The sequence below is a fragment of the Agelaius tricolor genome, unplaced genomic scaffold (assembly GCF_023055355.1).
Source record: "Agelaius tricolor isolate 1412-34295 unplaced genomic scaffold, bAgeTri1.0.p SCAF_33, whole genome shotgun sequence".
NCBI classification, from domain to species: domain Eukaryota; kingdom Metazoa; phylum Chordata; class Aves; order Passeriformes; family Icteridae; genus Agelaius; species Agelaius tricolor.
This window is the reverse complement of record NW_027269293.1, coordinates 4,890,932-4,903,811: the sequence shown is the minus strand read 5'-3', so window position 1 is coordinate 4,903,811 and position 12,880 is coordinate 4,890,932. Positions and strand designations below refer to the sequence as shown.

Genomic DNA, 12,880 nt, shown 5'->3' with positions numbered 1-12,880 from the left:
GGACTAAGAAGGTAAGACACACACACACACCCACAAAATCCTAAAAAACCCAAGCCCCCAAAAATCATTCACGTGGTTTATTTTGTACACCAGGTTAATAACCTGCTCCCATCAAGGCAAGATGAGCTGGGAAAGTGCTCAGAGGAAGTGGTCAGTGAGGGTGAATTTGCTCACAGCTGTTCATGGGACAGACAGACAGACACACAGACAGACCACAGCTTGTTGCAGAATCTGTACTGATTTCAGGGTCACCCCAGCAGGGTCTCAGGGACGGATGGCTCCAGACACTCTCCAGCAATAGAATCCTACAACAAACACAGAGCAGAGGTTAAGCAGAGCTTCCTGCACAGAGCCACAGCAGTGAAATAGGGGTGTCCTCAAGCCAGGTCTCATCAGCTCTTAGAGATCTATATCACACCCAAGACAGCTCAGCTACCTTAGAAGGCATAAAATCAGCAGGATGGCTTCTGTGGTAGTGTTGGAAACAGAAAAATTTAATAAAAGGCAAAAAACCAACTCTTTACAGAGAAAAACCGAGCCAGGTGCAAGAGGTTCTTCTCCTGGTAAAACACCTCACAAAAGCCATTAGTTCCATTGTTCTCTTCTTTTTCTAGTAAATTGCTCAGGTGGGACTTTTTGGCTTTTGTTCCATTAGCTATCCTTAAGTTTATGGTGAAATCTCCCAAGTTCTATGAGGTGTAATTTCACCTAATTGAAGAGAAACTTGTAGGCTCTTTTCCTTTTTAAGGAGACAAAAGGTAGTTTTGTCACTCTATCAACAAAGGGCACATTTCCATACAGCAGCCACGGGAGAGATTTCAGGATCCTCCAGGATCCAGGCAGGAAGTTTCAGGTACAGAAGCTGATGCAGGTGAGGGTGGGCAGGCCTGGAGTCCCTTTGGAAGGGAGCACAGCCCACCACAGACACATCCCCTTTCTCTGCTTCTCTTCCCACAAAGCTCTTACTTCAAAATGGGAAACAGAGGCTCTTGGCTCAGGAATGGAGCTGTGCTCCTACTACTGACAATTTTTAAAGAAGGAAAGCCCTTAGAAGGCAACTGAATTGCCTCTACATAACTTGAGAGCTTTTCCAATTGAAAACTTTTCTCCATCCAGGTTAGACAGGGCTTGGATGGTGGAAGGTGTCCCTGCCCATGGCAGGGGTGGGACTGAAGGGGCTTTGAGGACCAAGCCATTGGGTGATTTTATGGTTCTATGACTTGGCTGTAAACATCACAATGACCCACAATGCCTCCAAGTTCAGCTGACTTCCAAAACAAGTTTCATCCCTCTCTTGGTAACAGAAGGATCTGTGCAATACAAAGTTTGCAAACAGTAAATTGTTTAAACTGCAACAACTATTGCTGAAAAAGGACTTAAAAAGTACCTGTCTGTGCTTTTTAAATGGACTGACTTCCCTACAAAATACTGTGTAGCTGGAACACAAATAGCTCACATTCATTAATCAACATTTAGATTTAACTGTTATTCTGACCAGAAGAAACAAACACTGAGGTGGACAGAGTTTCCTCTGGACTCAGAGTTTCTCCATTAGCATCCTTTAATGAATGGAAAAATCTTCCTGACTCCCTTCTATCTGCAGCAAAGAATAAAGAAATCCAAAGCCTGCCTACTAGAAAGAATATGCAGTTAGAGTCCCTACAGAAGGGACTCAATTGTCTAATTGCTGCTCCAGCTTTAGGAATCCTCAGACTTCCAAAACATTCAGAACAGCACTTCTGATATGCATTTAAAGAAGGAAAATAACCAAAACCTTGAGAAAGCAAATCTTCCAATGAATTTGTGGAATACAATAACCAGCTCTGAAAATTCAATTTACTTTTAATGCCAGTTACAAGGAGCAGAGGGGAGTCTGAATTTGCCTAGTCACAAAACTAGCCCTGAGCTTGTAGCTCTTCTGCTCAGGAACAGAATTAAACAGGTAAGTCAAAAGTTCCAAATTAGCTTGATTTGACCTCTTAAGAACTGCATTATGTTGTGGAAAACCTGCTGCTTGCAAAATAATCACTTGAAAAACAGATTCTAATGAATATTTCATCCTTCTGGCGCTCTGAGAAACTTCAATTAAAAAATAGAAAACAAATATGATTGTGCCCCAGGCAAAGAGGAAATATCCACTATCACACCAACACAGGGTTATTGTGTTCAAGTGTTCCAGGCTAGGCTGTCCTGGACAGGGCTTGGAGCAACCTGGGATAGTGGAAGGTGTCCCTGCCCATGGCAGGGGCTGAGCAGGGTGAGCTTTAAGGTCCTTCCAACCCAAACCCATCTGGGAATCTGTGATTTTATAATTCTATTGATTAAGCCAAGAGATGCACAAACAAAACTCACCATTAGGGGGAAGCTCAGTCTTCAGTTTTGTACTTGCCGCCGATGTAGGGAACGTACTGCAAGACCAGCTTCCAGTCTGTGGCCCAGATCACACCAACGCCAGCCACACCACCCCATGTTGCCAGGGTGGGGGTCCTAAAGGAGAGACACACCCAGGGAAACAACAAATTACCACTGGGAAAGGCCTGGCAGATGCTCATGGCTGAGATACCTGAAAAAGGTACTTCAATCAGGAAAAGAGCTTAGAATTCCAGAATATCCTGAGCTGGAAGGCATCCATAGGGATCATTGATCCCAGCCCCTGTGCCTGCCCAGCCACCCCAAGAACCCCACCCTGAGCAGCCCTGGGAGCTCCTGGAGCTGTGGCAGCCTTGGCACCATTCCCTGGGGAGCCTGGGCAGTGCCCAGCAGCCTCGGGGGGCAGAACCTTGCCCTGAGCTCCATGCCAAGGCCTGGCCCAGCTCCAGCCCTTGCTGGGCTCCTGTCCCTGTCCCAGAGCAGAGCTCAGCCCCTGCCCCTGTGCCTGCCCTGGGCAGGAGCTGCAGCCCCCGAGGAGCCTCCCCTCAGTCTCCTGGGCTCCAGCTGAACCAGCCAAGTGCCCTCAGCTGCTCCTCAGCCCTTCCCCAGCTCTGTGTCCCTCCTTTGGCCACTCTCCAACAGCTTTGGATCCTTCTGATCTTGTGGTGACCAAGCTGGACACAGAAATACTGAAACAACCTCACAGACATGGAACAGCATTAGTCCTCAGGGCAGCCAAGATATTTGACAGGAAAAAGCTCATAGTCTTTTACTTAAAAAGACTACTGCACAGCGAAGAGAAGACACACTACCATACATGGCTGCCGCCACATCCCGTCGGTTCTGCCCCGGTTTTGCCTCCCACAGCCCTGCAAGGGGTACCCACGGCACTGCTGTATTACCGCATGTGAAACAGCCAGCGCCGGGTGGGCCGCAAGCCCTTTCCCCGGCCCCTCAGCCCGGCCCGAGCGCTGCTCCGCACCCCAGCACCGTCCCCAGCGACCCGCATAGAGCGCAGAGGGAACGGGGAGGCCTCGGGCAGGGCTTCGGGAAGGAGCCGGGATGCCCTTCAGGCTCTGTCCGGCTCCCACAGAGCGCGCTGCGAGCGCGGCCGTGCCCGGAGGACGCGGTGAGGGGAGCGCGGAGCCCCGGGCCGGGCGGACAGACCCGGACGGGGCGAGCAGAGCCCGGCTCGGAGCGGACAGAGAGCCCCGGGTGGAAGTGGGCAGCCCCAGCGCGGCGTGGGCAGCCCGGCAGCTCCTCACCAGGTCCGCAGCAGTTCCGCGTAGCGCGGCCCCAGCAGCTGGCTCAACATGGCGATGGCGCCGCCTCACTCAAAGTGACCCCGAGCGCCGGCGGCGGGGCCGCTCCGAGCACGCGCGGGGCTGCAGCGGGGCGGGGCTGCGGCGGAACCGGCCCTGCGCGAGGCTGTGCGCCAACGTGAGGGGGCACGGGCCACCCTGAGGGGACACGGGCCACCCTGAGGGGACACGAACCCTGTGGGGACACAGGCCATCCTGAGGGGACACGGGCACTGAGGGGACACGGGCCATCCTGAGGGGACACGGGCCACCCTGAGGGGACACGGGCACTGAGGGGACATGGGCCACCCTGAGGGGACATGGGCCACTCTGAGGGGACACAGGCCACTCTGAGGGGACACGGGCACTGAGGGGACACAGGCCACCCTGAGGGGACATGGGCCACTCTGAGGGGACACGGGCTCTGAGGGGACACGAGCTGCCCTGAGGGGACACGAGGCACCCTGAGGGGACATGGGCCACCCTGAGGGGACACAGGCCATGCTGAGGGGACACGGGCTCTGAGGGGACACAAACCACCCTGAGGGGACATGGGCACTGAGGAAATGCCAGCCGAGGGGATGCCAGCCCAGATGGGACATGGGGCTTGATGGCACATGAGCCCTGAGAGAATGGGCTTGTCTCTGTGTTGAGTGGGACACGAGCCCTGAAGGGACACGGACCGAGGCTGTCCCCAAAGCAGAGGGAGGACAGCAGCTGCCCGGGGGACACCGGCTGCCCCTGCACTGCAGAGGGGATGTGAGGCCTGTCTTTGCACCAGAGAGGGGACACGAGCCCTGAGGGGACAGGATGTCTTCACTTTGGAGAGGGGACATGGGCCCTGAGGGGTGGCAGTGTCCCCACACTGGGCTGGGACTGTTTCTCAGCCTCTTGTGCTGGAGGGAAGTGCCCCCTTCCCAAAGGGGTGTGCCCAGAGCCTGTCAGTGCCCCTGCAAACCCCCCTGTCACAGCCGCTCAGTCTCTCCCAGCAGGAGAGGGAGTTTCCAGCCAGGTTTTTCAGGAGAGGATCATAAAATCACCATCAATTCCATAATGTTCCCCAGGCTCTGCTCAGAGCCTGCTCAGCCTCTCGTGAACATGCAGGAGGAACTCTGGAACAAACACCCCAGAGCAGCTGCGGCTGCCCCTGGATCCCTGGAAGTGTCCCAGGCCAGGCTGGAGCACCCTGGGATGGTGGAAGGTGTCCCTGCCCACGGGATGAGCTTTAAGATCCCTTAGAACCCAAACCATTCTGTGATTCTGAGACTGTGTGGCGGTGCAAGCATGACATGACATTTGCCACAACATCTGGTAGCCTCATCCCAGCTCATCTCCAGGGAGGGAGCGCTGGCAGGAGCTCGCTTGGTGGCCACTGCTCTGCTCTTGGGAAGCTGTGTATGCTCTCAGCAGCTCCTCTGTGCTGCTCCTTGCTCCTCTGTGCTGCTCCTTGCTCCTGTCCTCACCGGCTCTCCCAGTCCAAAGCCTGCTCTGGGCACTCGCCTGCTTAATGCTCCACCTTGTGCATTTGTTGAGCATCCATCTTCCAGGCTGCTCCCAAGCACATCTCCCTCGCCTGGAGCTGAGCTGTAAACAGCTGGCACAGGCTGCCCAGGGCAGCGGTGGAGTCACCATCCCTAGAAACATTAATAAAATGTGTGGTAGTGGCTCTTGATTTTTAGTGGTGGACATGGCAGTGCTGCTGGGTTAATGGTTGGACTGGGTGATCTTCAAAGTCTTTCCCAATTTTAATGATTCTGTGGTTTTATGATGCAGTCTAAGGAAGGATCCGTGCACCCAGAGCAGCTCAGGAAGGGCAGAGCTGCCTCACTGCTGAGAGAAGGCACCCAAGGCTAAGGGAGATTTAAGCAGCCTCTGCCAGAGCCACTTCTCAGTCAGTCTGGGCTGTTTGTCCTGCTCTGGAGCAGCACAGTGAGAGCACAGGCAGCAAACCTGGGGAAGGAAGGCTGCTCCCAGGCAGAGGCCTTGGCTCTGGAAGTGTCCAAGGCCAGGTTGGATGGAGCTTGTGGTCTGGTGGAAGATGTCCCCACTTGTGGCAGCGAGTGGAATGAGATGGGCTTTGGGGTCCTTTCCAGCCCAAATCAATCTGTAATTCTGTGACAGTCCTGGGGGACCTTGGAGCCTGCAGGGCAGGAGAATGGAGCCAGGTGGGGTTGGGCTCTGCTCCCAGGAGCAAGGGACAGGACAAGAGGAAATGGCCCCAGGTTGTGCCAGGGAAAGTTTAGGTTGGATATTAGGAATAATTTCTTCCCAAGGAGGGTTGCACAGGCTGCCTGGGGCAGAAGTGTTCAAACAATGAATGTGGTGCTTGGGGCATGGGTTAGTGCTGAACTGACTGTTGGACTCCATGATCTGAAAGGTCTTTTCACCCTTAACGACTCTGATTTGATGAATTTCTCCCATCACCAGTCTCTGCTGGGCTCCTGGATGGGCTGGGGGCATTTAACTGGATTGAAGTGGATTTTTTGTGGGTGCTCCCCAGGGACAGAGGCAAGGAAACAACAGAGATGCAGGGGGCAGGATCCACACCCAGAGCAAGTGTCTGAAAACCTGTCTGGTGTTTTCTTTTGTTTTTTGGTTTTTAGTACAAGGCAAGGCCTTTATTCCAACTTTTCATTCCTAGGGATACAACATCTGAAGGACACACATGGGGATAAAAAAAGTAATATTGTTATAAAATGTCACATTTATTGCTACATTACTGTTATATACAGGACAGTTCTCAAAATCTACTTTAAAAAAGTTAGGATTATTTAAAAATTCCAAATAATCCAGCCAGCTGTTTTGACACTTGTATAAAATTATTTAAAAAAATGAAAACAATTCATATCTTGAGGCACTCAGAAACACAATTTCATCCCCCAATTGTGATTCATTTCAAAGAGCAACGCATTTCCCACCCCCAAATACTTTTTTTTTTTTTTTTTTTTGCTGGGTTAGGCATATATATATATATATTTACTATATATATAGTTCAAAACTATAATGTGTATCTGATTTAAGAACAAGGATTTCAGCCACTTAAGTACATCTGGATTTACAGGTAGGCAGCATAAACATCAAAAGCAAGGACCATTTTTATTTTAAAGGCCAAAAACCAAAACAACCCATAACTTTCTACAGGGTTAAAAATAAACAACTTCCGCAGGCATCTCCCATCTGCTCTCCCACCCCCCATTCCTACAAAAATATAAAGAACATCCCAGGAATGCTTTGTTTCCCCGGAGAGCTGGAGCCCTCTGCAGGGACAGGTCATTCCCAGCTGGGATCCTCCCTGTCCTGCCCCTGTCCCCTCTCCTGGCACACACAGCAGCAGTGGCTGCTGCGGGGCTCCCACGGCTCCTTCCCTCCCCGTGGCTCCACGGTACAAGGTTTGCTCAAAGGCTGCTGGCTTCTGGTGACTTGGGAAGACGTGGCCCTGGCAAGGGGGACTGCTGGTGTCCCCAGCTCGCTGTCTCCAGGAGCTCCACGGCTCCCTGGGCACAACCCAGGGGTGCAGGGCACAACCCAGGGATGGAAAGCACAGCCCAGGGGTGCAGGGCACAGCCCAGGGGTGCAGGGCACAGCCCAGGGGTGCAGGGCACAGCCCAGGGGTGCAGAGCACAACCCAGGGGTGCAGGGCACAGCCCAGGGGTGCAGGGCACAGCCCAGGGGTGCTCTTTGGCCAAAGGCCTCGGTACCAGGACACCCCTTTGGAAGCAGAAACCCCTTTGCTCTCCCGGGCTGGTGCTGCAGCCACGCTGGGCTGAGATGTCTCAGGGTGAGTGTTACAGCCTTGCCCTCCAGCACAGCACGGGCTTGGCTGTGCCAGGGTCGGAATGGGGAGCCCTGAGGAGCAGGAGGGGTACAAAGCCAGGGGAACAGAGACACCAATGTGGGCACCCACGACAGGAGTGCCCTTGGCCCGGAGCTGGGCTGCAGATGGACACACAAAGTTTGGCAGAAGGTCATGAGGAGCCTGCACCACCCTCCTAAGCAGAGCCCCCCTCCCCCTGGGAGTCCTGCAGGCCAAGGCACAGCAGTGCTGGCTCCCCAAAAGGGCTGAATTGTCCTGGAAATCAAAGTACAGAGCACCAGGTCCCCAGGGGCAGGGAGAGGCAGCTGTGCTGTGGGACACTGGCAGCACCCACCCCAGCTGCTGGCATGGGCTGCCCCTCTGCAAAGGGAAACAGCTCAGAGATGCTGGCTGGACAGACTGGGGAGCGTGGCAGGAAGGGAAACACCCCTGCAGGCTTGGGGTGGCTGAAGGAAGAGCAGCCCCAGCCAAGGCTGAGGCTCAGGGGTCAGGACAGGGCAGTCTGGGCAGCAGCAAGGTGGAACAGAGCTTCTCCTGTCAGGGGGCTGAGGGATGAGGGATGCTGGCAGAGCCCCACCAGCATTGAGCAGAAGGCACAGGAGGATGAAGGGTGCATGGAGGAGCCCCAGGACCAGGCCCTGTCCCCTCCAGTTCAGTGCTCAGTATGAGCTGGGTGCTCCTACAGTCTCATCTGCCCCCTCCCAGCTCCAGAGCACAGGTCTCAAAATGCTTTTGGAGCTGCCAGGGATGAAGCTGGACCCTGAGGGCAGCAGGGAGCAGGAATCACAGACAAGAGCAGAGAGAATGGGCTGGGCTGGGATCTGCAGAGCCCCAGGAGAGGGGAGAGGGGTAAGATTTGCATAGGATTTTTAACAGGGCAAAGACCTTGTGCAAGCTCAGGGTACAGAAAACAGGCCTTGCTATTGCTGGTGTTGGGCAGGAATGGGGGAGCCCAGGGGCCAGGCATGCTCTGGGTTCGCCAGCACTGCAGGTGGGGGCTGAAAGCTTCTTCTGGCCCAGCTCCATCCCCAGCTTTGCTCCACCTCCCAGAGCCCAGGGATGGAACTGGAGCTGGCCCAGGCTCCCCAATACAGCACAGCAGGGCCTGCAAGAGGAACTTGGGTTCCACTGGCCACAAAATTGGCAGCAAAGCTCAAGGGGTGCAGGGGACTGGGGGTTTCCAAAGCCTCCTGTTTCTCGAGCCCCCACAACTGGAACCACTCAGCAATGGCCCAAAGGCTCTGCTGGCTTCAGTGGGGACACTGGTGAGACACAAAGGACCTTGGAGAGCAGTTTCTGCCCTGACTCTGGAATTACAGCCTGAGACAACCACAGCTTGAGTCCATCCTTCCTGCAGCCCAGCTCTGGGGGAAGAAGGGGAGCAGAGAGCCCCAGGAGCTGCTGGCTGGGGCTGTGAGGGGATCTGAGGGGTCAGGGCAGGGGTGAGTGCCACACAGCTGGAATTCTGCTCCCTGGGCTGGGAGCAGCCACCACTGCCTGAACACCAACCCATGGGAGGCTGCAGCTGCTTTGTTCTGGGGAAAAAGCAGGTGAAAAGGGAGAAAAAACAACATTCTGCAACTTTACTGTTCATAGACTGGATTCCAGATGCTCCCCAGTCCTGTGGCATGCACAGCCTGTGTGCAGGGAGGCAGGGGGCTGGCTGAGCGGGGCAACAGGAGCCCCTGGGCTGGGGACACTGGAAATGTCCCATGGCAGTGTCCCAGTTCTGCTGCTTCACTGAGGCAGCCTGGGGAAAGAGGAACTAGAAGAAGCTGCACAGAAGGGAAGGCAGCCCTCCACTGATGAAGGAAGCTTGGGGGGGCTCAGTGGCCCCCAAAGAGGAGGGCATGTGCCCCCAGGAGCAGCCATGCAAGCAAAGGCTGAGAGAGGAAGGAGGAAATGGAATAAATGGCACCATAGAACATGTCACCCCCCTGTGACAGCTCTCCTGGCAGCACCACTGCTGTGGGGGACACACAGATGGGCACAGGAGCAGGTCTGGGGATCTCTAAGATCCCAAGTGGAATGGAGCAGAGCTGTGGGCTGGGGAGGGTGCAGCCCTCGCTGACCACAACACCTAAAGACAAGAGTTTCATTGCTACAGGGTGACATTCCAGGGCTGGGCTGGTGGGACTTTGGGGAGAGCACCTGGCAGTGGTTGTTTTCAGAAAAGCCACTTTCCCTGGCAGGTTACAGGCACCAAGCTCACACTGAGCCAAACACACTGGCAAGACAAAGGAAATTTTCCTTGCTGCTCTTCCCAATTGTTCCCTGAGCCCCTGAAAAGCAGAGATGCCACTGAGGCCATACTGGGCTGGCACACACAGCTGTCACCCTGTGCCATCGAGGCAGCTCCAGGGACAGCACTGCCACCCCCTACACTGTGCTTTTGAGATGGTCTCTCCAAACCCTGCCTCTGAGGGCTAATGCTCAAGGATCTTCACCTAATCCTTGCCATGGATGGAAGTTGGCTGGATTTGCTGTCAAAGTAACATCTTAAACCACCTAAATGCAGCTGAAAAGCCCCATTTTTGTTGTGATGCCTGGGGATTCAGGGATGGTGAGAAAGGCTCTGGCTCATCAGGGTTCCTCCTTGGCCTGCAGGACTCAGAGGGGATAAAGAAGTTCAGCAAATTTGTGAACAACTCATAAATCTTCTCAGGTTTCCAATTTTGTTGAATTTATGGATTTTTCTTGACTAGTCCCTTTAAGTCCAGTTGTCCATTACTGCCACCTCCAATTCTTGGGGCAAAATCAAAGGGTTTGTGAACCACTTTTAACTATTTTTTGTAGGGTTTCAAGCTTTCCAGGGCTGGGACACTGCTCCATCCCTCCTGGCCCTGGGACAGGGGCACTGAGCCAGCCAAGACCCCTGAGCAGTGGGCACTTTGCAGCCCCAGCACTCTCACCAGTGGAGCAGGAACTCTCATGGATGAAACAGAAAGCAGCTGCTGAGCCCTGCAGTTTGCACTCCAGAGCATGAATGGGAGTCAGGGCTGTCACACAGGGAGCAAAACCTCATCCATCTCCCTGCCCACTGCTTCAGCACCCAGAAGAGCCCCAGGGAGGGAAGTGTTGTAACCTGTTGAGCTGATTAGGCTAAAATGTGTCTGTTGACACCGGCAAGAAGCACCTGGGTTATGGAACCACTGAGTTTCCTGCCCTTCCCAGGGACAGAGCTGGGGCTGCTGAGGTCTCACCATGCAGAAGGAATGGTGGGAGCACCCAAAAGCTTCAGAGGGATGGTTGGATGCTGGGGAGCCCCAGGCAGGGCCAGGGGCAGCAGGGACAGTCCCATCCTGCCCTGGCACTTGGAGTGGCTCAGCTTGGAGCTGCCACAGGGTGAGGCCACAGTGCCCAGGTGTGGGTGGGGGATAAGCACTGCCCTGAGCACTTCCAGCAGGGCTTGCCAGGGCACAAAGCACATGGAGGAGCACCAGGTTATGCCAAGAGCCTGGGGTACCTGGGAAGTGCCACAGGAGCTAATCCTGTGTGCCAGTCCCTCCCTTTCCCTGTGCCAAAGCAACACAGCTTCTCCAGGAGCCCAGGCTGGAGCAGCACAGGGAGAGATGGAGCCTGCAGGGGAGAGGGGAGCTCCCCACATCCCCCCAGACCAGCAGCCATGTCTCGTGCACCATCCTGCCTGACTGGGCTCTGCAGAGCTGGGAAGAACCAGGCACAAAATGTTTCACAAGGAGAAGGAGAGGGAAGAAACAAGAGTAAATTCCTGGTGGATGTTTTTCCATGGCCATCTCCAGACTGGCAGCTGCAGCTCAGCACTGCCCAGCACCTCTTTGCTCCACACCTCGAGGGCACCCAGAGGGGCTGCCAGGGATCCTCCTCCTGCTGGGGACACCAGAGTGGTCTGGAGTGACTGGGAATCCCTTGGAGTGAAGGGACAGCTGGCCCAGCTTGGCTGCTGGAGCACAGGGACAGGAGCTCCTGCTGCCCCCTTCCCAGTGCCAAGAGAGGAGCCCGTGTGCAGGTGAGGTGGCCACTCCCATCCCGTGGCAGGGCTGAGCTCAGTCTGCCTCCGGGGATGCCTGGGAGATGTGACAGCAGGTGACAGAGGGCTGTGAGGCCACCCCTCTCCCCGAGCCAGCACTGTGCATTTCCAATGGCTCCAGTGCCAGAAGGGATCCTGCAGCTGCTCAGGGCTTTGCCCAGGCTGGAGTGGCCGGGTCTCTGCTCCTTCCCTGCCTCCAGCACCCTCTGCTGCTGCTGCTGCCCGGCCTCCTGGCCCTGTGTCCCACTGCTGCTCCAGCTGTCTCTGCCTCTTCCCAGTGCTGCAGCTTTGTTCACTTGGTCTTTGTTCAGTGCTGCTCCTGGAAGTGCCTCTGGCAGCTCTGGCCCGTGGGAACAGGAGCTTCCCTGTGCATCCCTCGCTGCTCTGCTCACCTGGAAGTGCCTCAGTCCCTTGGTTCTCCTCCACCCGGGGCTGCTCTTCCAGCTCCTCCTCCCCACGGTGACACTCTGGAACAGCCGTGGTCACATCCTCTGACCCGGGGGCATCTCCAGAACAAGGCAAACCCCAGCGAGCACCTCAGTCACTGCCCGGGGAGGGGAGCACTGCTGCCACTGCTCTGCTGTTTAACTTCCTTTTCCCAAATCAGAAGTGGCCGAAGATAAGAGATGGTGAATTCAGCACAAGTTTGTTTGTTGTCATGGAAGGTACAAGCCAGGCAAGGAAGAACATTCCCTCACTGTGGCTACATTCGCTTTTAGTGGCTTTCCGAGCCGAATCTGAGAATTCCTCTCTTTATATCCAGTCTCTCTTAATACAATTTTAATATTCTGGTTGATCCTAAAGATGCAACGTTAACTATAGAAACAGCAGCAGAAAAGCGGAGGGTACAAGACATGTTTTTATACAAAAAAAAAAAAATTTTTTCGTTGCTTACAAAACATATGCAAAAGAAGCTAAAAAAACCAAAAGGCATTGCTATTTGTTCTACATAAAAAATCTCATAACTAATGTTCTTTTTTTTTAAAAAAGAAATATCAAGCTTAGGCACAATTTTGCTGCTGGCTGCTTGTGAACAAGCCAAGAGAACACGCCACCCCCTCCTAACTGAGTGATATGTATTGACTGTTCTGCACTTTATACTTAAGGCAATTTTTTGTTTCCGTTTTGTTTCTGACAAAGTGTTTTTTCCACTCCTTACGTCACGCCAGGATCCGGCTGCGTGTGTCAGTATGAGCAGTACTACAGTTCATGGTTCAACAGGGCTGCAGGTCACACCAAGGGTTTTCTTCCTACACACCTCCATAGCCAGAGGAACAAAAAGATCTACAAATAAAATAAAATAAAATAAAATAAAATAATAAAAAAGTCTGAAGTGATAGAAGCCCAGATGAGAATAAAACTGTGCTCCTTGCACAGAGGGCCCCA

General features: G+C 54.2%; 2 protein-coding genes across 11 annotated transcripts in view; both read right to left on the bottom strand.

Moving 5' to 3' along the window:
- Positions 1-62: 62 nt before the first annotated feature.
- Positions 63-3,781, bottom strand: UQCR11 (ubiquinol-cytochrome c reductase, complex III subunit XI). The gene is made up of 3 exons (XM_071451695.1): positions 3,636-3,781; positions 2,353-2,487; positions 63-305 (listed from the first exon to the last, which is right to left on the bottom strand). The coding sequence occupies exons 1-2, from the start codon at positions 3,683-3,685 to the stop codon at positions 2,367-2,369; spliced, it is 171 nt and encodes a 56-aa protein (XP_071307796.1). The 5' UTR covers positions 3,686-3,781; the 3' UTR covers positions 63-305; positions 2,353-2,366.
- Positions 3,782-6,355: 2,574 nt separating this feature from the next.
- TCF3 (transcription factor 3) overlaps positions 6,356-12,880 on the bottom strand; it is an 85,715-nt gene continuing 79,190 nt past the window's right edge. For all 10 annotated transcript variants that reach the window (XM_071452146.1, XM_071452140.1, XM_071452142.1 and 7 more), the window contains one exon: positions 6,356-12,778. The gene's annotated coding sequence lies outside the window, so the exon portion shown is untranslated. The remainder of the gene's footprint in view (positions 12,779-12,880) is intronic.

Coding starts and splice junctions, on each gene's coding strand:
- UQCR11 (XM_071451695.1), bottom strand. CDS start 3,685: ATGTTGAGCCAGCTGCTGGGGCCGCGCTACGCGGAACTGCTGCGGACC. Junction 2,488..3,635: donor GCGGAACTGCTGCGGACCTG/GTGAGGAGCTGC, acceptor TCTCTCCTTTAG/GACCCCCACCCTGGCAACAT.